We start from the raw sequence: 26886 nt of genomic DNA on the forward strand, positions 1-26886 counted from the left end.
TCATTTAGGTTATTCAATATACTATTTGGAGAGTCGTTAAAAAACCATGAATGGACCAATAATAACTTCCACTTCTCGGTTATTAATAAAATAGCTGGCCGATTGCCTGAAAATAGCCGCGATAGGTTCGTAGATCTGCAGTCGCAAAAATACAGTAAAAAAGACAGACCAAAAAATATATTCTTTTCATTAACGGCTGAGATGTTATATTTTGACTAAGAATCTGTATAACTTATTGCTGCTTCTATTTGCTGCAACATAAACCAACTAATTTGCTCTTAAAACATAGACCAACTAATGTCGGAAGAACTGCTCTCGAACGAGAGGCTGGTGGAAAAACATTTTACCCGGCCGGGATTCGAACCACACACCTCTCAATCCATAACCAGATGCACTGACCACTCGGCTATCAGGCCCTTGTTTATGCTATACTGCAACCGACTTTATAATAGCAACAAGCTTTACTTCGGAGTGAGAGCAACCGAGATCTCTCAAATGCAGAACGAAAGCCTGAAAAAGTCACTTGAGAAGTCAAAGAATGTTCTAGAAAAGCGCAAAATGGCCAAGCGAAAAATTTGCATAAAAAAGACCAACACGTTTACAATAACTGCTATGAACTTCGTTCAAGAGCAATTAATAACCTTCAATTATAGTGATATACTTTCACTTGGCCTTATCGCTTTGAATTGAAGTAAAGGAAAGTCAATTGGAGAGTTAGGAAGTCATTTTTGAGAGTGAGTAAGTCAAGTGTGACCAAAAACCCGATTGAACAAAATACTCTACACTGAAATAGAAAAATGATGTCACGCACGCAATTTAGTTGAAATTGCATGAACGAATCAAAAGCAGATTTGAAGGGATTGCGACGTCATAGGGTCGTAACAAAAATCTTGACGAAATTTAAAAAACTTAGCTGGTACATTGCTAGAAAATAGCCGCAATTGTAGTCCCAAAAAAACAGTAAAAAACAGACCAAAAAAATCGTATTTTCATTGAAGGCTGATATGTTATATTTTGATTAAAAATCAGTATAAATTTTTGCTGCCTCTATTAGCTGCTCTCAAATAACCTTGATTTAGTGTGACACGCACCCATTTGACCTTATCTCTTTGAATCAAAAGCAAATAAAAGTCAATTTCAAAATGAGGAAGTCATTTTTGAGAGGGAGGTAAGTCAAGTGTGACCAAAAATTTAATCACGCAAATGAACAAAAAACTCGCTCCACCAAGAGCGAAAAATGACGTCACACATGCAATTCAGTTGAAATTGCATGAACGAATGAACAAAACGTGGCTGTGACGTCATATGGTCGTAACAAAAATCGCGACGAAATAAAAAAAAACCAAGGGAAGGCCAATAATAGCCCCAGCTATCGCTGTGCGGCTATTAAATAGATGAACAAGTTCTGATCTACAATTCGAAGAACTTTGATTGACTCAAGAAAAAACTAGAACCATGATAGATCATGAATGGATTGGGATAAACCATATAGAAAAGAATCCGATTAAGAACACGAAAAAACCGTAAAAAGAGAAGACAAAATGCACAAAAAAACACAATAGAGAAAACTAATTAATGTGCAAACACTGTTCTCTTAATTTACTTTAAATGAAGGTTCTTTACTTTAATTACCTCACTCTCAAAAATGACTTCCTCACTTTGAAATTGACTTTTATTTACTTTAATTCAAAGAGATAAGGTCAAATGGGTGTGTGTCACTCTAAATGAAGGTTATTTGAGATCAGCTAATAGAGGCAGCAATAACTTATAAAGATTTTTAATCAAAAAATAACAGATCAGCCTTCAATGAAAAGACGAGTTTTTTTGGTCTGCCTTTACTGTTTTTTTAAGACTGCCGATCTACGAATCTATTGCGGCTATTTTCTGGCAATCTGCCAGCTATGTTTTTATTATTGTTTGAATTATTTGAAATATTTTTGTTTCAGGTATATTTAACCGTATGGTAATAATTTTAATTTACTTGTTGCAAAAAAAGTTATAGTGGTGAAGATGTCAGTTTATTTGACATTAAGTGGTGGAATTTATATTTATTAATAGCCGCAGAGCAATAGCTGATGCTATTATTGGTCCGCTTATGAGTTTCTGACAATTCAAAGAATTTGAATTGTATTGGGGCAATGTCCTTTTTTTGAGATCTGTTCACACATTTTCATAATATTTGCAGTCAAATAGTACTGATTTTGGTCACACTGAAACAGGAAATGGAACGAAAAATTGAGTGGTTTTCCGGCATGAAACTTTTCACTCTAATTTTAAAGTAGAGTAAGAAAACAGAGTGAAAAATTTCATGCCGGAAAACCACTCAATTTTTCGTTCCATTTCCTGTTTCAGTGTGACCAAAATCAGTACTATTTGACTGCAAAAATTATGAAAATGTGTGAACAGATCTCAAAAAAAGGACATTGCCCCAATACAATTCAAATTCTTTGAATTGTAGAAAACCCATAAGCGGACCAATAATAGCATCAGCTATTGCTCTGCGGATCTGCGGCTATTAATAACTAGAAATTCCACCACTTAATGTCAAATAAACTGACATTTTCACCACTATAATTTTTTTGCAACAAGTAAATTAAAATTATTACCATACGGTTAAATACACCTGAAACAAAAAATATTTCAAATCATTCAAACAATAATAAAAACACAGCTGGCAGATTGCCAGAAAATAGCCGCAATAGATTCGTAGATCGGCGGTCTAAAAAAACAGTAAAAAAGACAGACCAAAAAAACTCGTATTTTCATTGAAGGCTGATCTGTTATATTTTGATTAAAAATCTGTATAAGTTATTGCTGCCTCTATTAGCTGCTCTCAAATAACCTTGATTTAGTGTGACACGCACCCATTTGACCTTATCTCTTTGAATCAAAAGCAAATAAAAGTCAATTTCAAAGTGAGGAAGTCATTTTTGAGAGGGAGGTAAGTCAAGTGTGACCGAAAATTTAATCACGCAAATGAACAAAAAACTCGCTCCACCAAGAGCGAAAAATGACGTCACACATGTAATTCCGTTGAAATTGCATGAACGAATGAATAAAAAGTGGCTGTGACCTCATATGGTCGTAAAAAAAATCATGACGACGAAATAAAAAAAACCAAGAGAAGGCCAATAATAGCCCCAGCTATCGCTGTGCGGGTATTAAAAATAAACATCAACAAATTTCTTAAAGAATCACATTATAAAATTTTCTTCGATTGTTTTCTTCCTAAAAAAAACTTTTAAAAGCTCCTACGTTACTATTCAAAGGAATTTTTTCATGTTGTGAGAGCAAGAAATCATTCAACGTTTTCTTAAAAACGTTTTCATTTTTTGCCAACCGAAGCCCTTTAACGCATTGACGATAATGCAACTGCAGCAAAAATACCACCTGGTTCACGGCAATATTCAGAAAAATCAGCCCCAATGGTCGGCTTACCAACACTTACCGTGCATTTGAAATACTCGGCTGGGAAATTATTGACCAAGTATTGAGACTCCTGCTGGGCATTGGCAGCATAAACTATCTGATAAACAGTTCCCTGGGGGTTTGGAATTGACTGATCGCCAGGGAAGCAGACAGATCCCGATGGGGACTGGACTTGAGTTGAGCCCACTGGACATGCGCATCCAGCAGTTGTATTATCGTCAACAAATTGGAAATCTGCATTACACCTCTCACACCTGGATTGCATATTAGCAACTCATTAATATAAAATTTCATGTGCTAGGCGAAATAATTAGGTAAATTTAGTGACGGAAGAGGATATACAAGCAAATTTAAGCAGCCTGACAAATGCAAATTTTGTTTAAAACTCCGATAAATAACAAATCGCAAACGATTGTGATGCTTCAATAGTATCTTACCCGGATCCGTCGTCACTGGGTCCAAACTTAGGACTGCACTGTTGACAACTAATTGTTCCGAACAATGCTCCCAATGCATTTCGTACAATGAGAGAGTGTTGCTGGTTGTCACACTCGGAGCACTGTCTAGTCTCTTGTACTGGAGCTGCTCCATCTTGACACGGGATACAGTCCCATCCATCCGGTGAAACCTCCTGAACAGACGTCAAATACAGGAAAATACACTGAAAAATACTGAAAATTTTTTATCAACATCAGTATAATAAACAATCTGGCGATATTATGCGGCATTCTCAATTCAATTGACTCATGTCATACAAAGTCCCGTTTCCGTTTACTCTATCAAAATCAGTTAAATTTTAATTATCATCTTAACACTTTTTGACAAATGGCAGTTGGAAGAAACGATGGGAAACAACCAATCTAGACGGCAATTTAACCAAATAGTTTTAAGCAATGCGCCTTCAAATTTTGTATTCGAGCTGTGAACCAATTAATTAAAAAATCAACTCAACCTGATCAGCTGGGCATTCTTCGCACTTTTGAGCAAGTGGGCGGTTATCTGCAGTTGTGCTGTATGCAGCGGCTCCAACGTCTGTCACTTTTTTAAAGCCAGGAGAGCACGCGCAGGTTTCATCTAAAAAAATGGTCGTACTATTATTGCTTGCATTCTTTAGTCGTCTGATTTGATAACACTCAATTTACAGCCGAGACTCAAGTTTCCTCACCCGTTTAATAAGTTCAGGAAAACAAAAAACCACAAAATTGCTTATTGAAGAGCAATGTCCATGTAGTGATTCCAGACCATTTATAGCCATTACAAAACAGAAGTAAACTATAACTAAACAGCAAACTCAGTTTCTGTTAACGTTCCATAGAACACAAAATAATTTGGCGACAGATGATATAAATGAATACTTGTTCCGACCCACTTTTCGAATGTCTGTAGTTTTCCTATCTGTTGTCCTTAAGTTCTTCTCTTAGTTTTCCTCTTGGTTTATCTCTCGTTTTCATCTTTCAAAAATAAGGTGTCTGGTGTCTACATTCGTGTAGTGTAAATATTTAATAATATGTTAACGGTTTCAATGAATTAAATACCTGCAAAATGAGTTTTTTGTCATTTTGTTTTTTTTTGTGTTTGTACTGGTATATGGTATATGCTCTGTTGACCTTAAGGTTTGTTTTTTCCACGGACGCTGACACGCTTGACTTTCTGACTTACCTCATCAATGTTTCAACCGAATGGATTCAAATTTTTCACTCATTGAATACGCAACGTAGTGAAACCGGTCAAAAGGGGCTAAACCGATACAGCCCGGGCACTAAGAAAACGTTTAGAGAACTAGCGGATTAGAGTATCAAAGCTCATTAGTGCGATTGATAACTGGCATTAGTATTCAGCCAGTTTGTACGTTTTTCTGTTTCAACAGCAATGGGCCTCAAGGAGTTTAGTGTCGGCTATTTTTGACAAACTGCGGGCTTCGGATGATTGTTTTAGCAGCCCTGAAGCAATAACCAAGCTAACATTATATCCCTCGTGAATGTTTATAAAAAACAGATTTGCTCGATTTTTTTTACGTGCAGCCCATGAACTTCTTTTAAGAAGTTTTTTTGCCGTGCTTGGTCGATGCAAGTGTTGCAATGATTCGGTTGTCTGAATCCTTCGAGAAGCTATTTGGCAAATTGTTTTTACTTTGACACAATTTGTTTTTTAAAAAAGCGAAATCTTTTCTGGTTTTGTTCTTGATGATAAATTATCACTTGGTGTTTCTGGTTTTTTTCTTGATGTTAAAGAGTCTCATTAATGACAGGCCCCACTGAAGTTATAATGAGGTCTGATTAAACCTGCATCGAGTCTTCAGTCAAGAGTATATAATACTAGTTGCTTTGAAACTGATCGTTTTCGGTAGAAATTTTAGCGAAGTCAGTTATTTTTCTGTAAGTATTGTTTCCTCTTGTTTTCTTGTCACAGTCTGATTAACTCAATGTCTCGAGTGTTAAAGTGTCTTAATGAACCTTATTAGAAATTTGAAATCATATCTAATAGTTCTGATGTTTTTGACACTAATTTCTTTTCGAAAAAAATTAAACTCGTTTTAATCTTTTTAAAAATTCTGCTCTCTTGCAATGTTCTGTCATTAATCAAGCCTCACTCGTGGTTTTGCCTACCTTTAAATTAATCTTACTAAAAAAAGACAAATAAGGGTTTTTACAATTTGTTTGGTAAACGTTGATAGGTTTTTCAAACTTAGGGGCGCATAGGAGTTAAACCTTATTCAACCGTTTACCTAAAGATATGCTTAATTCATTTGGAAATTTACTTACAGAGCTTTAACACGACATCGCCAAAGAACCGACTAATGATACTAATTGGCTTAAACTCCTATGCGTCCCTAAATTGTGTCTTTTAATACCTATGCGTACTGGAAAAAAAAGTTAATTTATCGAACGTTCCAAAGAAACAGATATCAGCTTTTAGCATCAATTATAAATCACCCTCAGTTCCCAAATCAAATAGAAGCAAATCTAGCACCAAAGAAGTCTCCATTAACAAAATTGTGCAAGCAAAGTTTAATGCGGCCGATATTAGACGAGCAATAAGAATTTTAGCATCAGACGATAGTATTGCACCAGACAACGCCGAAACATTGCAATTATTAAGAGACAAGCGCCCTTCAGCACCACAACGCAATATTCCCCCTGTTACTGGTACTGGAGATGCTTTAGGCGCTTCTACATCCGAGGAAGAAACTCTACGAGCCATCTTATCTTTCCCGGCGTGCTCAGCAGTCAGCCCTCTGGCTTGCGTCCCCAGGTTTTGAAAGATTTGATTAGTGACAATGACCCAGGGTTGAAACAAAAAGTTCTTACAGCTCTAACAAATTTTATTAATTGCGTTTTGAAGGGTGGGGTTCCAGTTTCCATTAGGCCATTATTTTATGTAAATTCGACAGCTCTGAACAAAAAATCAGGTGGCATCCGACCTATCGCAGTTTGCAACACTACGTAGATTGGCGGCCAAATGTGCTGGGAACAAGGTCAAAGACGACCCTTCTGCTGCAAGTTATAGCTACAAACAGCTAGGTTACGGCAAGAGTCCTGGTTGGGAAGCAGCGGCACATGCAGCTCTTTTATATCTTACGAAGGCAATGACAGACAAATATATTTTGGGAAAAATTGATTTTAAAAATGCTTTCAATTGTTTGAACAGAGAACAGATTTTGAAAATTACTCATCAATACAACCCAGCATTACTTGAGTACACAAAAACAGCTTATTCCGCACCTTCATCTTTGTTCTATGTTGATCACATTATGTCCGAAACTGGTGCACAGCAAGGAGACCCTGAGGTGCCTCCTTTATTCTGCGACGGAATAAAACACATAGTCCAAAACATCACGTCTGAACTCAACATTTGTCATACGACGATGGCATCTTTGCAGGGGAGTATAGACTAGTATTTAAAGAATTAAAAGCTTTGATTCAAGAAGCAGAGAAGATTGGACTCAGTGTTAACCTTTCCAAATGCGAGATTGTCTTTCTAAATTACCAGTCTGTTACTATCCGCCAGCGTATCATGGACGAGTTGAACCTGGTTTGTTACGGAATTCGCATTACCCCAATAGAGGACTTGGTTATTTTGGGCGCGCCAGTTGGATACAACTCGACTATCGCCGTCCTTCAAGAGAAGAGAGAACGGCTTCATACAATTTCTCAAAAATTGCAAAAAATTGATTCGCATTTTAGCTTCTTCTTGCTCAAAAGTGTTTTTCGTATGCCTAAATTACTTTATTTTTTGCACACTTTGTCATTTTTCAAGTTTTATTAACAGCTTCAAAATTTTGATTCCGCCTTAATGAATGCCTTAGAAACAGTGTGTAACATCAGTCCAGATGAAAGTAGCAGTAAACAATTTTTTTTACCTGTTTCTTTAGCTGGACTCAGTTTTTCATCTATCCATTTGGCCCCTTCAGCCTTTTTAGCATCCCGGAGTGGAACAAAGGATTTGTTACAGCTTATTTTGGGCAGTATTCCTCGTGATATTTGCTATTCCGAGGCGTTAACAGTTTGGATGGGTTATTCTGGGCTTAATGGAGAACCAGTTGATGATATCACAAAACAGAAAACGTGGTCCATATGCGTATCCAAGTATCAACGTGAATTGCTAGTCTCAGCTGCTGATAACCATAATAAATAACTCTTACTGGCTTTTAACAATAATACTTCAGGCGCTTGGCTAAACACAATCCATATGTCTTCTATCGGCTTGAAATTATTAATACCCAACTTCGTACTGCAGTGGCTTCTAGATTAGCGTGTAAAATCTGTATTCAGCATTCATCTATTTGCGGCAAAACAGTTGATAATTTTCGATTACATGCATTATCTTGCAAAAACAGTGCATCTAGATTCAATAGGCATTCAGATTAATTTGTTGATAAAAGAACACTAGCGTCTGCGGGTGTTATATGTTTAGAGCCAAAAGGCCACGTGAGAAGTGAGGGGAAGAGACCCGATGGGCAGACCTCAGTGCCTCGCAGTCGTGGAAAAACGTTGGTGTGGGACGTCACAGTTGTGGATTCGCTGTCACGTGGTCGCGCTGGCCGTCCGCACCTTGTTGTGGAGCCAGGACAACTACGGGCCTGAGACGTCAACTTTCCTGGACGAATTGCTGAAGAGGATGATTTCCATAACTTCCGAGACACGGGCACAATTATTTTTTGGTCAAAAACTTTTAATCCTCCTGCAACAACACAACTCCGCCTGCATCCTAACTGTTTTTATTCTCTTTTCTCTCTTTATAAATACCATTTACAGCATGTAATAATCATAGGAGATATGAATTCAATCTTATACCGTTTAAAAAATTTTCTCACTAATGGTGTCTAACTAATAGACTTTTTTGAAGCATTGAAACTTGGAGACTTGATATTGTCGAATGAAACAAATAAATTCTTTCCACGTCAAGATGAAAAAACTTGATCAAATCACTCCGCGTCAAATTAACTTCTTGAAGCTAGTGCTGCAGCAATTTCAATTCTTTATTTGTTGAAAAGAGTTCTTTTTGCAACCTTGAGTTTTAGTGATACTTATATCATTTATTTCTTGTCCAATACTCTTTTTGATAGAATCCCAGCCTTCCTAATTCGGAGGAGTGTCAAGATCAATCTGCTTGTAACCTCTTTGTGCTTTCCTTAAAGCTTCCTGTTGTATTATTTCTTTTACTACTCCTATTTAAAATAGTAGTATACTTCTTAGATATCCTTACCTGAATCCAAAACATGAATCAGAAGGCTGTTCCCGTAAAATTGTTGTCGGTTAAAAATCGGCGGTTGTATAAATTTACTAGATGAATGGAGACAACAATCGCTCTTTTTCTACCACGGCTCCCATCGACGCTTCAACAGCGCCGATGCACTAATCGTGTTCGGTGAAGGCAGAGCATGGAGTAAACCAAAAAGTTACATTTTCTTGCTCATTCTTGCGACCCACTTGTGAATGGCTTGTCTGATGCATAATGGTCTAGCGACGTTTATCGTAATATTTGGAGGGTCGAGTAATAATTATCCTGACATCTGAATGAGTCCGGTATGATTTTAGGGCTCTTTGCAAACGGATTAAGCACTTTCACATTCATATAATTTTACTGAAGGATAATTTCCAATTGAAAAACTCACTTTCATAACTAATGGAGCATAATCCTCAGTTGTGATCAGTTGCAACGAAAAACAATTTCGAAAAACAATAAAACAACCAAAAGCAACTGCTCTTTCACGGCGCCAACAAAATGTGAAACAGTACTTGAGGACAACTTGTGGCGTTTACTGCGAACACAGTATCATTCATTAATGTTTTCGTTTTAAAGGAATGATTCACAAGGTTTTCCAAAACGTGCTAACTGAAATCGGCCTGTTCTCGCTTAATTTTGGTTAATTTCACATCCCAATTTTGTGGGGAAAATTTTAAAGATAGAAAGTTAATTACGGACTGTAAATTATTACCTATTGAAAAAATGTAGTAGCCTCAGTAGCCCAAGCATTGAAAATTGGAGACTTGTTATTGTCAAATCAATCAATCACCCAGTACAACTTTTGTAGGGTCATAGCTTATCATTGTCATCAATAGCTTGATTAAGTTTTATTGATACTAATATCATGTTGTTATTGTTGTTGATGTAGCTGTCACAGAGCTGCAATTCTCGGGTGATTCGCGGAATATCGGAACTTACTGTCGTTTTTAACTGGTTCCTTAGCTGCATTTGTATAATAAATTTACATCTATTAGTAGTGTGAGTGCCTAAACACAACTTGCTTGTGGTACCACCTATCTGCATCTGCCATGGTGGGTGACATGCGGTCTCCGGGTTAGGGGCCATCCTTCACATCGAGGTGAAGGCGCACGGAATGCGGATTCTTCTGTGCAGCATAGTCGTGTGTTGGGCTGATGTTATTAGGTCCAGCCAGTTAGCTATGCTACTGCTCTTCCCACAAGTCAACCACATTTCGTTCAGAGTTCTTACTGCAGCTGAAAAGGTGATTTACGTCATGCGGTGCTACTTCATTTTTGGAACAGTGATTATCAATATTGCGGCAAATCCTGAGTTCAACAGGGGCAGTATCCAGTTCTCAGTTGTGCACATCAGATACGTGCACTTCGTGTCAGCGCTTGTTCTTCCTCTGCTAGCTTTGGTGCAGATGTGTTCCTAGTTGGTTGATCTCTTTCTTCCGTGCGTCAGTGTAGACCGCATTTTTATTACTAATTGTTAGTGTGTTGTTTCAAGCAGTCGCTATAAGTATCTTCTAGGGTCTGCTTCATGTGACAAAACTGACTCTAGAGGTTAATTTGTGATCGCCGTTTCTATGTGGGCTTCAACAGGCAGCATTTCATCTTCGTTGTGAAAGTCCTTGATGTCAGACATTTTTACGCAGCGAGTAATTTTGCAAAGAGCAATGTTTTGTTGTGTCTGCAGGCGGATTCATTTTGTATTACTGATTGCGGAAGCCCAAATTGGAGCACCGTAGTTCAGTACGCTTCGACCGACAGCTTTATCGCTGAGATTGTATCTTTGGTGCAACCCAAGTTGCCACCAGCAATCTTTTTCAGTCGGTGAATTGATAGCGAGTTGTGGTTAAATATCGGTCCCATAGCTCCAGGTTGTGAACACAGACACTTAATTTCTCAGCTGATAACTTGAGTTTTCTTGATTCTAGCCAGTTGTGTAAAATATTTAATTAGAGTGTTATTATGTCACATAATTTTTCTACCTGTGGGTGAGTTGTATCATCAACGTACGATGTGATGTTTATATATTTCGGGGCAGAGGGAGCTAGCTCAAGCACATGCTGAAGAGCATTAGCGATGATACGCTACCTTGGTTACACCATGTTTGATTTTTCTACACTTTGATTTATATTATAAGCTAAGTAAGAGAACATGCCCTGTAAGTACGAAACAACCCATCTGTTTATGCTGTTTGATAGTGGTGCCTCAAGTATGCTTTTTTCTAGTAAGTTGACAAAACGAGTCAACAGCGGTGTTGAGTTCTATGACAACTAGTATAATACAGTTGCAAGATTTCATTTGACGAGGGGTTTTGGATAACGTGGGCGACGATTTTTAGAACTGTTGTTTTTGAGTGCTCAGGTCCAAAACCGCGCGGATGTTCTTTCAGTGAATAATCTGTGAAGTCACTTAGTAACAGCTTTTCTGTTAGTTTTGCAATGAGAAGAGGAGTGCATTTGTTCTGAAGCTTTAGATTCGTCTGTGGATTTTCCCGGCTGGTGCAGGGGCATAAACAAGTCAACTTTCCAGATGTTAGGAATTTTTGTTCTGTTTACAGAAAAGTTATGGTGCCAGTGAACTATCTGAGTGCTATGGGGCCTGAATGATGTAGGTGGATTGGAGCTATTCTATCTGGGCCCAGCGCCATACTTTTCTTTGTGCCTCTTAAAGCCTCACTATGTTGCACTTGGATATTCTGCGCTCCAATTCCAGTTTCCTCATTTTTCTTTATATTTTTCTAATTTCCATTTTTCTTGGGTCGTGGAGTTTATTGTTGCTTAAATCTGTTTGCGCATTTCTTTGGATCATGGTGACGAGTAGTCTTCTAACCGTCAAATTATATAGCTCTGTCTGCAGGTGGTTTAGCATTACTTAATGAAAGTCCTTTTACGGTGCTCCAGAGTTTAGAGCACTTGCCTCTGTGAGTAAGTGTTTGTACAAACTAGATGCACTTTTGACGTTGAACAAGTTCAACAAGAATACATCCACCCCTGGATGTTTTCTTTGAATTTCAACTTGTTTCTCCGAAAAATTTAGTGTTTCGTTGGAAAAATTAGCAACCACTGTTTCAATTCTTCTTTCTTGATTATGCCTGCCAGCCGCTGCATTGATGGCTAACCTAGAGGTTTCGTCCACATGGTAGACATTTACTGGCCTTTGTTGTTCCTTCTGTTTTAATTCAATATCATCCTTAAATCTTAACCCAGTCAGCTTTGCGGAAGCTGATGGAAGTCGTGTTTTGCGTGAGAAAAGGTCACATGTGATGCATAGAACTATTGTTATTGAGCATAATTCGTACTGCGTGCGCCAATCGATGTTTATTGCTATGCTTGAGCTTGAGCTGGCGAGACTGATGTCCAGGGCGATATTACAACAATCAGTTACTCTTATGCTGGTCTTTTTGTTGAGTAACAGATGATTAGAGAGGTCTATTTGACTTGCGGTATTGTTTCCTCTTGTCCTTCGCTAGCTTCGAGTGCCATAGATACTATTATCATCTTGTCCTCGTCCAATTCCTTTTTACAGAATTCCAGCATTTCTTATTTGAAGGTTGGTCACGATAAATTTGCTTGTAACCTCGTGCTTTTCTTATGGCTTCCTATTCTATTATTTATTTTACTGCTCTGTAAACTTCCATTTATCATAGTAGTACACTTTTTAGAAACCATTATGTGAAATCAAAACGTGAACTAGAAGGCTGTTCCGTTAAAGGGTGGTCGGCAAAAAATCGGGGGCGGCATCTCAGGCCCAAAATATTTGTTTAAATTTTTGCAGAAGCCACAAAAAAGGACAAGAAAAAGGGACATGAAGTAGACGAATGGTGATTTTATCACAAGATTTGTATAAACTTACTACATACTTTAAGGACTACAAATACTCTTACGGCTCCCATCGAAGCTTCAACAGCGCCGATACATTCATCGTGCTCCGTGGAGGCAGAGCATGGAGCTACCCATGAATGCATTTTTATCCTTATGTATGCGATGTGATGACGTTAGAAGAGGATTTTTCTTTCTCGCCGATTCTTGCAGCCAGCCTTCGAATGGCTTCTCTGGTACAAGCTCGTCTAGTGACGCTTATCCTGATATTTTGATGGTCTGAATGAGTCTGGTATGCTTTAGGGCCATTTCCAAACAGATTAAAACAGTTTAACTGAAGCGAGCACCAAAAATTAATCAAAACTATTCTGGCATCTTCATCAGTTGTTATCCTTATTTAATGAATATGCAATCTAATAGAAAGTAATACAAACGGTACGCAAACGATCAATAAAAAATAATCTCCGAAAAAAAGTACAGTTAGATTAATTTTTGCTCAATCCTAATTTAACAAATTTTCTTTAAAAATTAAAAAAATCTACGAAACAAGTATAATTTCAGAAATTTCCCCAATGCCTAAATTGACGACAAATTTTCAATTCAAAACTATCTAGGAATGGCGAAGAAACATTTTCATCGTCATCCAAAGTATGGGATCTATTCTTCTTTTTTACCCCCAACCCCCCCCCCCCCCACCCAGCTTAGTGGGCTTATATGTTTTACGCCCCCCCCGGCAGACGTGCTATTTTCTACATAGTAACGTGCTGCATAACAACAAATAATTTGTAACTGGGCGCGTTAAAAACACTGGGGGGAGGGAACAGAATAGATCCAAAATATGTCAATATTGTTGTAGGACTATTTGCAATTTTAACGAGATAGCTGCTCCTGAGTTGAATTTAACAATTGCCTAAGAACGAAAAGCTTCCAAGTTATCAAAATTTTCAAAGAGTAATGTGTATATAGGGGACCCCGCGATAAGGAGCATCCTCTTTTCTAATAAAAAATATTATTTATTTATTTTTTCATTAAAAATATAATTTTAACTAAAATGAAAATAATTACTTCATAAAAAGGATATTTTGAAAAGAAATAAAAACTTATATATTCTTAAATAAAATAAAAAATTTAAATATTCTTATACAACATAAAAAATATTCTTATACAACATTAAGATAATATCTTAACTCAATATATATTCCTAGACTAGTATTAAAAACATAATTCAATTAATATTAAAAAATATAATTCAATTAATATTAAAAAATATAATTCAATTAATAATTTAATAATAGAATTTAAACACACCATCTCTATCTTTAGTACCCTTATCATCAAATGGATCTTTGGCTATCTTATATTGCTCTATAGTTTCTAAATGATATTACTATCAATATTATAATTAGGTAAATATTTACTTTTTGCATATATAGCATTCTTATAATCTAGTGATTTGGTTTTTAATAGTAGCTTTAGTTATTGCTTTTTACTTTTTTCTCTTCTTCTCCTTAACTGTGATATCAACAGAATTGCGTTGTAACCGATAACAATATGCCTTGGCTTTAAGGAAACAATATATACGTCTATATATACGTCTATAATAGTATCATTAGGTAGCTCATCTTTCATTTTACTAACTCTGAGTTATGTAATATACCACTTATCTTATCCATTTCTTTTTCTATAGTACTATGTAAAGAAACATTGATATTTAAAAATATACTATCAGTAAAATGAAAAGTACAATCTAGGTATTTCTCAACGTAATCATATAGAGCTTCATACATAAATAGTTTAGCTTTTTCTAATATAACAAATCCAACATAATTAAATTTATCTAACTTAAAATTTCCTCTTGTTTTATGTACAGCGACTAAATCATCATCAAACCCAACAGCATATTTAAAATTAAAACTTTCTACTAATTTAACATATTTTTCCAAATCATAAACTAACTCTACATCTTGTCTATTATATACATTCTCTATTGTTTTTCCATAGAATGCATTATTCATTAGTTTAAAGAATACATCACCAAATTTATCTGCTCTAGCTTTAGCTTCTTTTCTCTTCTGAATAATAATCTCAATATATGGTTTTAACCACTCACTCTTTTGATATTCCAACTTTTGTTTAATTTTACTATCCTCCAACTATCCTCCAACATCTCTCCATTTTACTATCCTCCAACATTTTACTATCCTCCAACATCTCTCCATCAATTACATAGTCTACCTTATCAGTTAACTTTAACATCAACTTTTAAATCGGTTTATATCCTTTCTTTTTGCTTTCATTTTGACAAACTGAAAACTGTTCAATGTCAGCTTTTGTCTATTCAGGAAAGAATGGATACTTCTTTATCAATAGTATAGAAATAACCAGTATTACCACTAGAATTAGAATAATTAACATCATCACAAACACTAATCTCACCAGTAGGTAAAGATTGCACCATAGCAGAAGCATACAATGAATTGAAGTCCAAATAAATTACATAATTCTCTTTACCTCTATACTCAGGATCTAAATTTTTATTTTTACAATTAACATGACAATTACCCAACACTGAAGCTAGCCCACCTCATACGTTTTTGTATTGTATCACAAATATTAACTGTTTTTTCTTTATAATATTTAAGTTTAACATTAGTATACTTTAATCCGCATAACCAAGTGAAAACATGAGTTGAATATGTATAACAAGGATCTATTTCAAAGTACTCTAAACACATAGCTCTAAACTTTTCAATAACATCTACTGATAATAAAACATCCGTTTTTAGATAAATCATCATGTAGACTTTAATTGACTAAAAACCAACAATATAATGCCTGGTGATATTCTTTATCTGTAATACCACTTTCTTTTAAATTAGAATAAAATGCTTCTTTAGGAGGTAATGATGTTTCACTTAGTTTATCTGCACTATGTAACCATTCATAAGAGAATATACTTTTACGTCTCTCTAATTCAAATTCATTCAAACTTACACACTCACTATCACTTAATGTCTTAGTTATAGCATCTAAACTAAGTGCATGGAAGAACCTAAACATATCTAATGCTTTAACATAACCCATATCAATACTAATATAATTCTCATCAGTTTTAGCTAATACTTTCACTTTAACTTTCTTTGCTAGTTTAGTTATGAGTAGATGATGATTATCATAATTAGATTAATTATATGTATACATTGGTACAAAAGTGTTCTTCGCTTGTAAGTTACATTTGTTGTGGGCATAACCTCTAAACTTAGCATTGAAGTGATCATGGTCTCTAACAAAATCATCAGCCATTTCCTCGTGACAATAACAGCAGCTAGTATATAGTGGAGTAATAGTCTCCTCTTTTAGTGGTATATTTATAATAAATATTTCTTTATATGATTTATTATAATAATCAACTCCACCCACAAACCAATCAACTGTCTTCACCACACCAAATTTCATACTTATCTTCCAATATATCAGGATAAACACTTTTAATATATAACCCACAAGCAGACTGAATTTGTTTTCTGTTGTTTATTATACATTCAAAATCATATGTAATATTGAAGGGTACTCTGTTTTTATAATGTAACTTATTATATAATTTATTAAATTTTAGAAAAGCACCAAGACGAAATGTTCTTCTTCCAATATGATCTTTTACATTACATAAATCTAAATGTTTATTTAATGCACCTTCAGTTTGAAATGATATACAACACTTTAGACATGGATAACATTTATATTTAGCTCTTAATAAGAATGTTACATCTTTACATAGTAAATAATCGTTATTACAGAATACGATATTACATGCTTTTGGATCATTATGATTGACTATTACAAGAGTAATAGGTCATTTTTTATTTAGATTAAACACATTCAATAAAATTTTATCATTCTTTAGTTCTTGTATTTTCTTTAAGTTACAAGAATCATAAGGAGGTATTTTTTACAGGTAATTTTATCTCGCTAATATACTCTGGTTTATTATAATTACTAACTTTATTAAGATTATGGTTGACTGAATGTAGATATGTAATTAAACACCAAAATAAACATTTATCATTATTCGTTATATTAAGTATATAACTAGATTAAAATAAGAGTTCTACATGACAACCACCACTAGGATAAAACCTATGTATATGCATAGTTCTTTTTACAAATCTTTGCATACTCCAACCAGATATTTCCTCTCGTGTTCTTGCATTCTAGTCTCCAGTTCACTATTCAACAAATCCAAGTCATGGGGTCCATTATATTGTCTAGTCATTAGTCTAAATGAATTCATGTTCTTCTAGTTTATCATCTGTTGGTTTTGTATACTTTACTTGATCAAAGGTGTTAAACTTAATATGAGGATGAATGTTATGTAATGCTTCTAATATTTTTAAGAATTTTGGATCTTCATAATTAGTGCTAGTTATAGTTAATTGAATATACAAGTTTTTATGATCAATTCCTTATTAACTTTCTCTCTCCACCTTTCATATACCAACTTCCTGTCATTTACACTTTGTTTATGTGAATCTGTTTCTTCATGTTTATTTTTATTATTGTATTTAGTATTCCATATCCTACAATAACCTGTACTTGTTTTATATTCTTCAGATATATTATTATTATCAGTTATATTATTATCAGTTGAACTAATTCGCAGATCTTTAGTTACTCCATTAGCATTATCTAGATGCATCTTTGTTTTTGAATGATCATCTATACTATATTTACTTAGAGTAGACTTACATATTACACAATCAAACCTATCCCATTCTTTATTATTTCTCCATTAATTACTCTTTCATTATTCCTATGATTTAATGTTTTTATATGTTTATCATCAGCATTATTATTATTATTTTATATATATATATATATATATATAATATATATATATATATATTACAAGTATCACAATATTTTATTTCCTCTAGTGTAGTAAACCATCTATCTATCTTTGGTTCAATATCAACATTAGTAACTTCTACACCCTCATTAGCTTAATCAATAACTTTATTTCTATAAGATCGTCGTTCATTCTTCAAATGCTTATCCGTTTGAAGGTGTCGTAGATAGTTCTTTCCAGTCAATTCTTGATTACAATAACACCTAATCTTTTTAATTTTACTTGTTTCAGATTGATCTAACTCCAAAACTAAATCTGAATCTGTATCTACAATTTCATCTTTAGATAAATGTAATTTTTCATCTGATGGTCCAAAGTATTTTTCTTCAGCGTCACGCATAGCCGTAATCATTTCCAATAGTTGTTGTTTTTTATTACCTTCAGCTCCTTTACGCTCTCTTCTTCTATCTTCCTCTATTAGTTCTTGCACATGAATAAACCTCCTTATTGATTCACTTCCTTCTTCTTTCTTACTTACACCCACCTCATTACTTTGAGGTTTTTGTATATATGAACTGAATGTTTCAATTGGTATTTCTTCACGCTGAGGTTTATTTTCAGTCATTAACATATAAACAGCTGTTTCAGCATCAGTTTTAGAAATTGCTTCAAAGACTTTATTTCTATAAGTTTCTAATTGTTTACTTTCAATTATATCAGTAGAACTTGTTTGTTTACTTTGATGTTTAATTTTATTCATTAGCACATCAATGGTTGAAATAGGTGTGAGATCATTAGTACTAGATTTCGATTTTGATTTACTTTTATTAACATTAGAACTCGATTGCTCACCTCCACTTCCAAATTGGATATTCTCGCTATAATCTAGAGCGCTCATTTCTATAGGATAAAATTTGAAATAATATTCCATCTTATAATTTTTCATATCTAAAAATGATTACTATCAAATGTGACAAATGTAAATACAAGGCATGGTGTTGGAGTTGTGATGAGCGTCAAAGTAAGCATTATCTATGTTTCATATGTAATGAAATTATAACACAAAGGAGAGACATAATCATATGGATATAAATAATATCCAAATCATAACATAAAATACATAATAATCCAAATCAATATCTATTATGTAGAATGTGTAAACTGAATAAGCAAATTTCACATTATAGATTTAAACATTTTACCTGTAGATTAGGCACACATCTCCAAATAGATTCGGACATACAAGGGAACAATTCATAATCTATGCTGAGAAGTATAATATTATGTTAAAAAACAAAATGATTTTTACTTATTTATTTATTCTATTAATTGGATACTGGAATTGATATCTATATGTTGATCTAAGAAAAAGATTTAAAGGATATGAGAACATTATATCAGAACCATAAAAGTGATGATAAAGAAAGATAATCCTAACCACAATTTATTTTTTCTAAAAAATTGTCCAAGTTAGATAAACTTACAGAATTAAATAAACTAGAAAAACAAAATAGAAGAAATAGGTTAGAAGAGAAACTAAGACATCATTTATATTATGGCGAAATAGAGGAGTTATTTGATCCAGTAACTAAAACTTTAAATGTCCATAATGAAACAATGCACGCTCTTCAAAACAAAACATTGGAAGCACTTACTCTTAATAATGAACAGCAAAGAAGTTTTCTTGACGTACAAGCTGCTTTCTCAACATTAAAAGATGATAGATGCAAAACATTTGCTATAAACAATGATATGATTGATATTTTATTACTAATGGGAAAACAAACAAATAAACAGTTCGAATTAATATCAGTTGATCCAAATTCAAACAAATTTAAAATAAATGGTATAGATGTATCTCTAGTCCCTGATGGTAAAAAAATAAAAGATAGTATCTATAATTTTTCCAGGAAATTTACTATATTTATTACTAATAAAGATGTAACCGAAAAAGATATAAAAGGTGATGAAAACAAAATAAAACAACTTCTTAGGGATATCGGTTAAAAACAAAGAGGAGATACTAATTGATCAAAACTTATAAGAATGTTAGCTAGTATCGGTGAACCCACTTCACAGATTGCACCACCAATAGTGTTTTCCACTAGCGAAGATTGAGAAACAGAAGCCAGTGGCCTTAGCAAAGTGGGCTCTTCCCATTGTTCCCCTAGTTGTCACGACTGTGCAGATCCCAATAGTTTAATAGAAAGATTAGAAACACTAATACTAGAAACAAAAGCCGGCCATGATGGATTATATGATGAAATGTTAAAAATATCTGAACAACTATTATCAATGAATATTATTAATAAAGAAGAACTAGATAATTAAGTTTTTAATTATGGTAAATGAGCAAAGCTATGACTACGTCCATAATGAAACAACAAGGCACAATTAAAACTAAACAACAACTACTAGCCAAAGAAGTACTCAGTGCGCAAATACCTAAGTTTAGAAGAGAAAGAATAATACCATTATATAAAGACGAAACATGGTCAGCTTATTTGGTAGACAAATCATCTCTAAGTAAATACAATAATAATTTTAAGCTTATATTAACTGCTATAGATATTTTCACAAAATATACATGGGCTACACCCTTACAGAATAAATCCGGTATATCTATAACTAATGGTTTTAAAATAGTAAAAGGTAAAGGTAGGAAACCAGAAAAGTTATGGGTAGATAGCGGTGGGGACTTTTACAAACATAGCTGGCATATTGCCAGAAAATAGCCGCAATAGATTCGTAGATCGGCAGTCTAAAAAAAACAGTAAAAAAGACAGACCAAAAAATTCATCTTTTCATTGAAGGCTGATCTGTTATATTTTGATTAAAAATCTGTATAAGTTATTGCTGCCTCTATTAGTTGATCTCAGATAACATTCATTTAGAGTGACACACACCCATTTGACCTTATGTCTTTGAATTAAAGTAAATAAAAGTCAATTTCAAATTGAAGTCATTTTTGAGAGTGAGGTAAGTCAAGTGTGACCAAAAATTTAATCACGCGCATGAACAAAAATACTCGCTCCACTAAGACCAAAAAATGACGTCACACATGCAATTCAGTTGAAATTGTATGAACGAATGAACAAAAAGTGGCTGTGACGTCATATGTTCGTAACAAAAATCATGACGACGAAATTAGAAAAAACCAAGAGAAGGCCAATAATAGCCCCAGCTATCGCTGTGCGGCTATTAATAAAACAATTAAATCTTTACTTAAAGAATATGAAACTGAAATATATTCTACATATAGTGATCTTAAAGCTGTGTTTATAGAGAGATTCAATAGAACGTTATCACACATAATTAATAAACCAAGGTTCATCAACGGGCATGGTAATTGCCTAAATATATTAAATGATGCTGTTGTAACCTATAATGATAATAAAGACAACAATTAAAATGACACCCGTTGATGCTTCTAATAATCTTGATAAAGTTAAATACTACGTTAAATCTACCAAAGCTTAAAGTTGGTGATTATGTTAGGAATGCTGACAAACGTAACATTTTCTCTGAAGGATACACTTCTAATTGGAATTGAGAATTATTTAGAGTTAATAAAGTTCTAAAACCCAAACACCAACAAATAGAATAGTAGATATTAATGGTGAAATAAGAGAAGGCAAAAACTATGAACAAGAATTATCAAAATCTGATTTTGAATCTAATAATAAAGTTTGAATCGCTTGGCCTAATTCTTTCTGTAAACAAATACAAAGATGACAAGAAATAGATTCAACCAGGCTAAACATCAATCAGCAATAACCAACAATCTATCAGCAAGTAAGGCCCGTCAATTATTCCTAGAAGATAATGATAATATTGGCATGAAAGATACCTATAAAATTACAAATGTACACCCTCCCATAGATAAAAAAATATGTTAAAAAAGAGTTGTGATAGCAACTTACTATCCTCTTCTAATAAAATAGATACTTTAGGTAAAAATATAACTGAACTAAGAAACGGTGACTGTGATAAAGTTACAACTAAAACCTTACAACTGAACAAAATACAAGTTAATAATGAACTAATTAATGAGTTTAGTAAATCAGCAAATGAAGTTACAAATACAGTTAACTTTTGTAATAAGGTTGCTAGTGATACTATAGATTTAATCAGAATATTACTAACATACAGTTAGATGATACGTTCATTACTTGTCTTTAAAGGGAATTTAAAGAAGTTAATGAAAAGACTAACTCTGTTGATGAAGCTCTTATAAAGTTATAAAAAGACAATAGGACAATATATAATAGCTATATTATTAGAAAGTAAGCTAGTAGACAATAAAGAACAAGCAAGACTAAAGATGAACTATCACTGTAATCATGAGGATATAATGAAGGAGATTAAGAGTTATTTTACTATAAATATAAGACTATGAAAATGACTACAACTGAAGCAAAAAATTTCACTACATAAAAATGAATGAAACTAAACCTAGTTCACCTTTACTTTACCCCAAAATTAACACCTTCTTAGAACAACACTAATATAAAACTTAAGAAAAATATTAACATTATAAAAGATATTAGAAATTATTATGAAACTGAAACTAATAACTATAAAAAGAAGTTAAGTAGATATAAACATTATATTAACAGAGCCGAGATAACAGGAATACAAGTATCAGCAATAGCAACAACTGCAACATCAACATCAGTTTCATTAACAGGCATAGGATTACCTTATTCTATACCATCTTTAGCTACAGCAACTTTGTGGTTCATTATCAAAAACAATAAAAACTAAAATCAGTAAAAAAAAATTATAAAGTATTCACCAATGTATATTTTAAGTAAACAGTTTAGTGATAAGTTTAATGAACTATATACTAAATCAATGAAAGATAATAAAATAGATAATGATGAATATAATGAATTAGTTAAGGTATATGAAGAAGATAAGAGGAATCAGAAAAACAAGCTGAGTATTTTTTTTAAACTGAAGTTATAAATTAATAAAATATTTAGTAAACATAACATATTTATTAATAATAATATCAGTATTAATATTTATTATTAGATGTAGATTTAAATCTAATATTAGATATAGTTAAACTATCTTTTCTTAGTACCTAAGTATAACCCTCTTCCTTTTTGTACTACTTTTATACCTTCACCAGTAGTTGCAAATTTAAAAAAATCAGGTATGGCTGATAAAGCTGCTCAAGGGTTTCTACTTGCAGCTGCACTTCCTATTTTACTTGCTATTTCTAATGCTCTTACTGGGTTGTTAGCAACTTTCTTTCCAAAGTTAACTGTTGCTTTACCAACACTTTTAAAGAAATCTTTCAATCCCTCTGCTTCTATTGTTGCATCACTGACAGTCAATGACTTAATTCTCTTAAATTTCGTACAATTAGTCTTTAACATTTTAGTTCCTTTAGCTGTAATAAATCCTCTTATGTTATTAGTACCACGATAATGTCTACTACTAACACAATGAATTAGTTTTAAATGTCTGTAGAAGACTCATATTTATTAAAAAAAACAATGCAATGTAAAAAGTGTAACCCCTTTGTTGTAAAGCCTAAGACTAAGACTAGAACTATGACTGAGAAAAGAGTTGAAGGTAAAGGTCTAACTAAAGCAAATGAAAGAAAGTTGATATTATTTATGCTAAAGGATTTATTAAATTAGGTAAGTCTGAATAAGACTATAAATATATAACTAGAGTAATAGATAAAACTATAGTTTTACTAAAGTATTAACTACAACTATTACTGAAGTTTAAACTACAACTATAACTATTATTAAAGTATTAACTAAAAACTAAGAAACAATATCAACCATCTTACTACCATCACTATTAACACTAATAAATCTTCTAGTTATCACCAATGCATGACATATAATATCAGCAAAACCACAAGCAAATTTAAAATTAAGTTGTATTGCTTGTGCTCCTATATGATCTCTTTGATATCTAGTATCAAATATGTATATTCTATAACTAGTTTTAAATGTTCTATGATTTATATATGGTTTAATACTCTAATAATCCATTATTATTTCTATTAAAAATTACAATCTCTTTATATGCAACATTATAATTATTAGCACCATAATTAATAGTCATTTTATCTTCAGGATAGGTTACACTACCATTCTAAAAACATTCAGTTACATCCATCTCATTAAATATACTAGAATCATTCGTTTGATCATTAACATTATTTTCAAAATTCGCTATAATATATTGGGGTATCTCAAAACCACTCAATATACCTATATTAAACAAGAAGTTAGTAGCATCTGGTACATTCTTGTAAAATGCTTTTCTTTCATAGAAGCTAAAGTCTATATTATTCCTTTTACTTAATCCTTTCTGTGCAATTATTCTATTATCATTACTAGGATCAATAAAAGGTACACACCAAGCTATATCTCTACTTTCTACATTAAAATCATTAGCTACTGCAGCAGCTCCTGCATTAACTCTAAATATTGCTCCATCATTACTATTTCTTTTTAGTATTAACTTAAACCCGATGCCATATATAATCTTTTCTAAATCATTTATAAATCCAAATAGATCTTTCATTCTAATCATCATATACATATGACCTCTCTGTGCAGCTTGATGATCACCATTTAATTGACTATCTCTTTCTCTTTTATCTCTAACAAAAACACTTTCATATTCATCAATAGCGCTAGTTAGTAATATATACATTAATAGATTACGATGACAACAATCTATATATTCGAATGTTTTACCAATAATATTTTCTACTTTGATAGAACTAAATAGTGTCATTACACCATAGTCCACTAATCAAACATTAGTATCATTAGCTATTATACCACAGCCATTACCTGAAAACATTAGCTCTATCTCTAAACAAGATTCGTTTTTGTTTAAAGTATTCTCTTCTCTACTAATTAAAATATTACTATTATTGTTAACTGTATTCATCGTTGCTAGATTGTTTGGTTTATAACTTATCATCTTGGTATTGTGTATGTCATTATTATACATCTATTGTTTATTTATTTCAAAGTCCATTTTTATGAGTTAAAAAATCTATAACTCAAAAAATTTAAAACTAACTACAACTGCAACTATAACTATAGATATAACTAAAAAAATAATTATAACCATAAATATAATTATAACTATAAATACAACTATAATTTTAATACTATTTGAAGAATAAAAATGAAAGAAAACTTAATTCTATATGAACTACAAAAAAACATGAAGCTTTAACAAAAACTAAAGAAGAACACACACTTAACTTTAGAATAATAAAATAACAGAAAAGTTTAACTTTAGTGAACCTATACTTAATGCAACACAATTAGGTTTAATTAGATTATCGGTTTATAACTCAGTGTTTAATGTGAATCGAAGGAATAATCAAATTTTATATGAAGATAATACTTTAGCTACTATACCAGGTGCATATGAATTAACTGGAATATCAGAATTATTAAAAGAAGAAACCAATGGTAATGTTATAATAGAACCTGATAAGAATACAATGTAATGTAGAATGGAAAAAAACAAGGTGCACGTTGCTTTGATGTAGAAAACTCAATAGCCTCATTACTAGGAGTTAGGAAAAAAGTATATGAACAAGGTAAATATACATCTCAAAAGATTATTGATATTATGGGGTTTAGTACTATTAACATTCATTGTAATGTGATATCTGGTGTTAAAGATAATGGTAATAACAGACATATATAATTTTACTCTAACAGAACCACGAGGCGATTTGATAAATATTATACCAACTAATATCTTATATCAAAATGTAACAAAAGAAAGAATAAATATATTGAATTTCATATTAAAGCTGAGCATGGAAGACCAGTTGATTTCAATGCTGATGTGTTGCGTTTTACTTTACATTTGATTTAATCTCTATATATAATAATAGTTTTTATTCAAAGATGTTGATATAAAAATAGTCATAGTCATAGACTTAGTCATAGTGATAGACTTAGTCATAGACTTAATCATACTCATAAATATAATTAAACTACAAAACTCTCCAATCCCAATTAAATCGTAATTTACCATTAATATTGTTATTTTTAGATTTATCAATGAGAAGATAGTTATAGGGCTCTCTCCTTATTTCGTTACATATTCTAATAAAATGATTATAGCTAAGCTCAACATTAAAAAAGAAGTCATGATATAAAGATGTGAGGGCTTTACCTCTTGTCGAAATAGAATCAATAGATTACAATTCTCTCTAACATTTTGTCTATCTAATGAGAATAGATTTTGATTAGGATATATCATATAACAATTATTATGTCTACCTCTACAAAAGTATTCATCAATAACTGGTTCTTTGGCTTTTTTATTGGGGCATCTTACATCTTGATATTGATCACCAGTGGGTCCAATGATGTATAATCTATCAAAATATATACTTTTAAAAAATGTTTTAATAAGAATGTTTTACCACATTCACTAGGACCAGATATTATACTCTTAATGTCTCGGGGAATGTGGCATCAGCAAGAATATCTTTATAAAATAACCATGGTTGTAGACTTCCATTAACATCAATATATATATATTATTAGTATAACTACTTCGTAGATTGGGTTTCACCCATGTTTCACCATCGGTGAAACCGCTTCTCAGATTACAAAGATTTTATTTTTTGATGGGCTACCCCTTTGATGTTTTTCACCAAATAGATATATAAATTTGTCATCGTTATTGTCATCATCTTCATCTTTATCATTATTTTTATCATTATCTTTATCTTTATCATTATCTTTATCATTATCATTATCCTTATCCCTATCAATATCTTTATCCCTATCACTATCTTTATCCTTATCATTATCTTTATCATTATCCTTAATTTATCTTCATCTTTATCCTTATCTTTATCACTATCATTAGCATTATCTTTATCGTTATATTTATCTTTATCTTTACATCCCAAACACTCACTATATATTCCCGAATATTTAACTTGATTGATTAAAATATTGAGAGCTCTCTTTATTCTCAATCCTCTGTCAAAAAGATAGATCATGTATAGACAATGTGCACAACGATAAGATTCATCATATTCTTG

At 32.7% G+C, this 26886-nt stretch overlaps 1 protein-coding gene across 2 annotated transcripts in view; it reads right to left on the reverse strand.

The window, feature by feature from the left end:
• The window catches only part of LOC142339389 (meckelin-like), a 77063-nt gene that overhangs the window by 35001 nt on the left and 15176 nt on the right, over positions 1–26886 (reverse strand). For both annotated transcript variants that reach the window (XM_075389403.1, XM_075389402.1), the window contains exons 2-4: positions 4382–4503; positions 3867–4060; positions 3449–3683 (exon numbers count right to left, since the gene is read on the reverse strand). In XM_075389403.1, the coding sequence (XP_075245518.1) occupies positions 3449–3683; positions 3867–4060; positions 4382–4503 (551 nt within the window). The remainder of the gene's footprint in view (positions 1–3448; positions 3684–3866; positions 4061–4381; positions 4504–26886) is intronic.

The sequence above is a fragment of the Convolutriloba macropyga genome, chromosome 5 (genome assembly GCF_964194025.1).
Source record: "Convolutriloba macropyga chromosome 5, txConMacr16.3, whole genome shotgun sequence".
NCBI classification, from domain to species: domain Eukaryota; kingdom Metazoa; phylum Xenacoelomorpha; order Acoela; family Convolutidae; genus Convolutriloba; species Convolutriloba macropyga.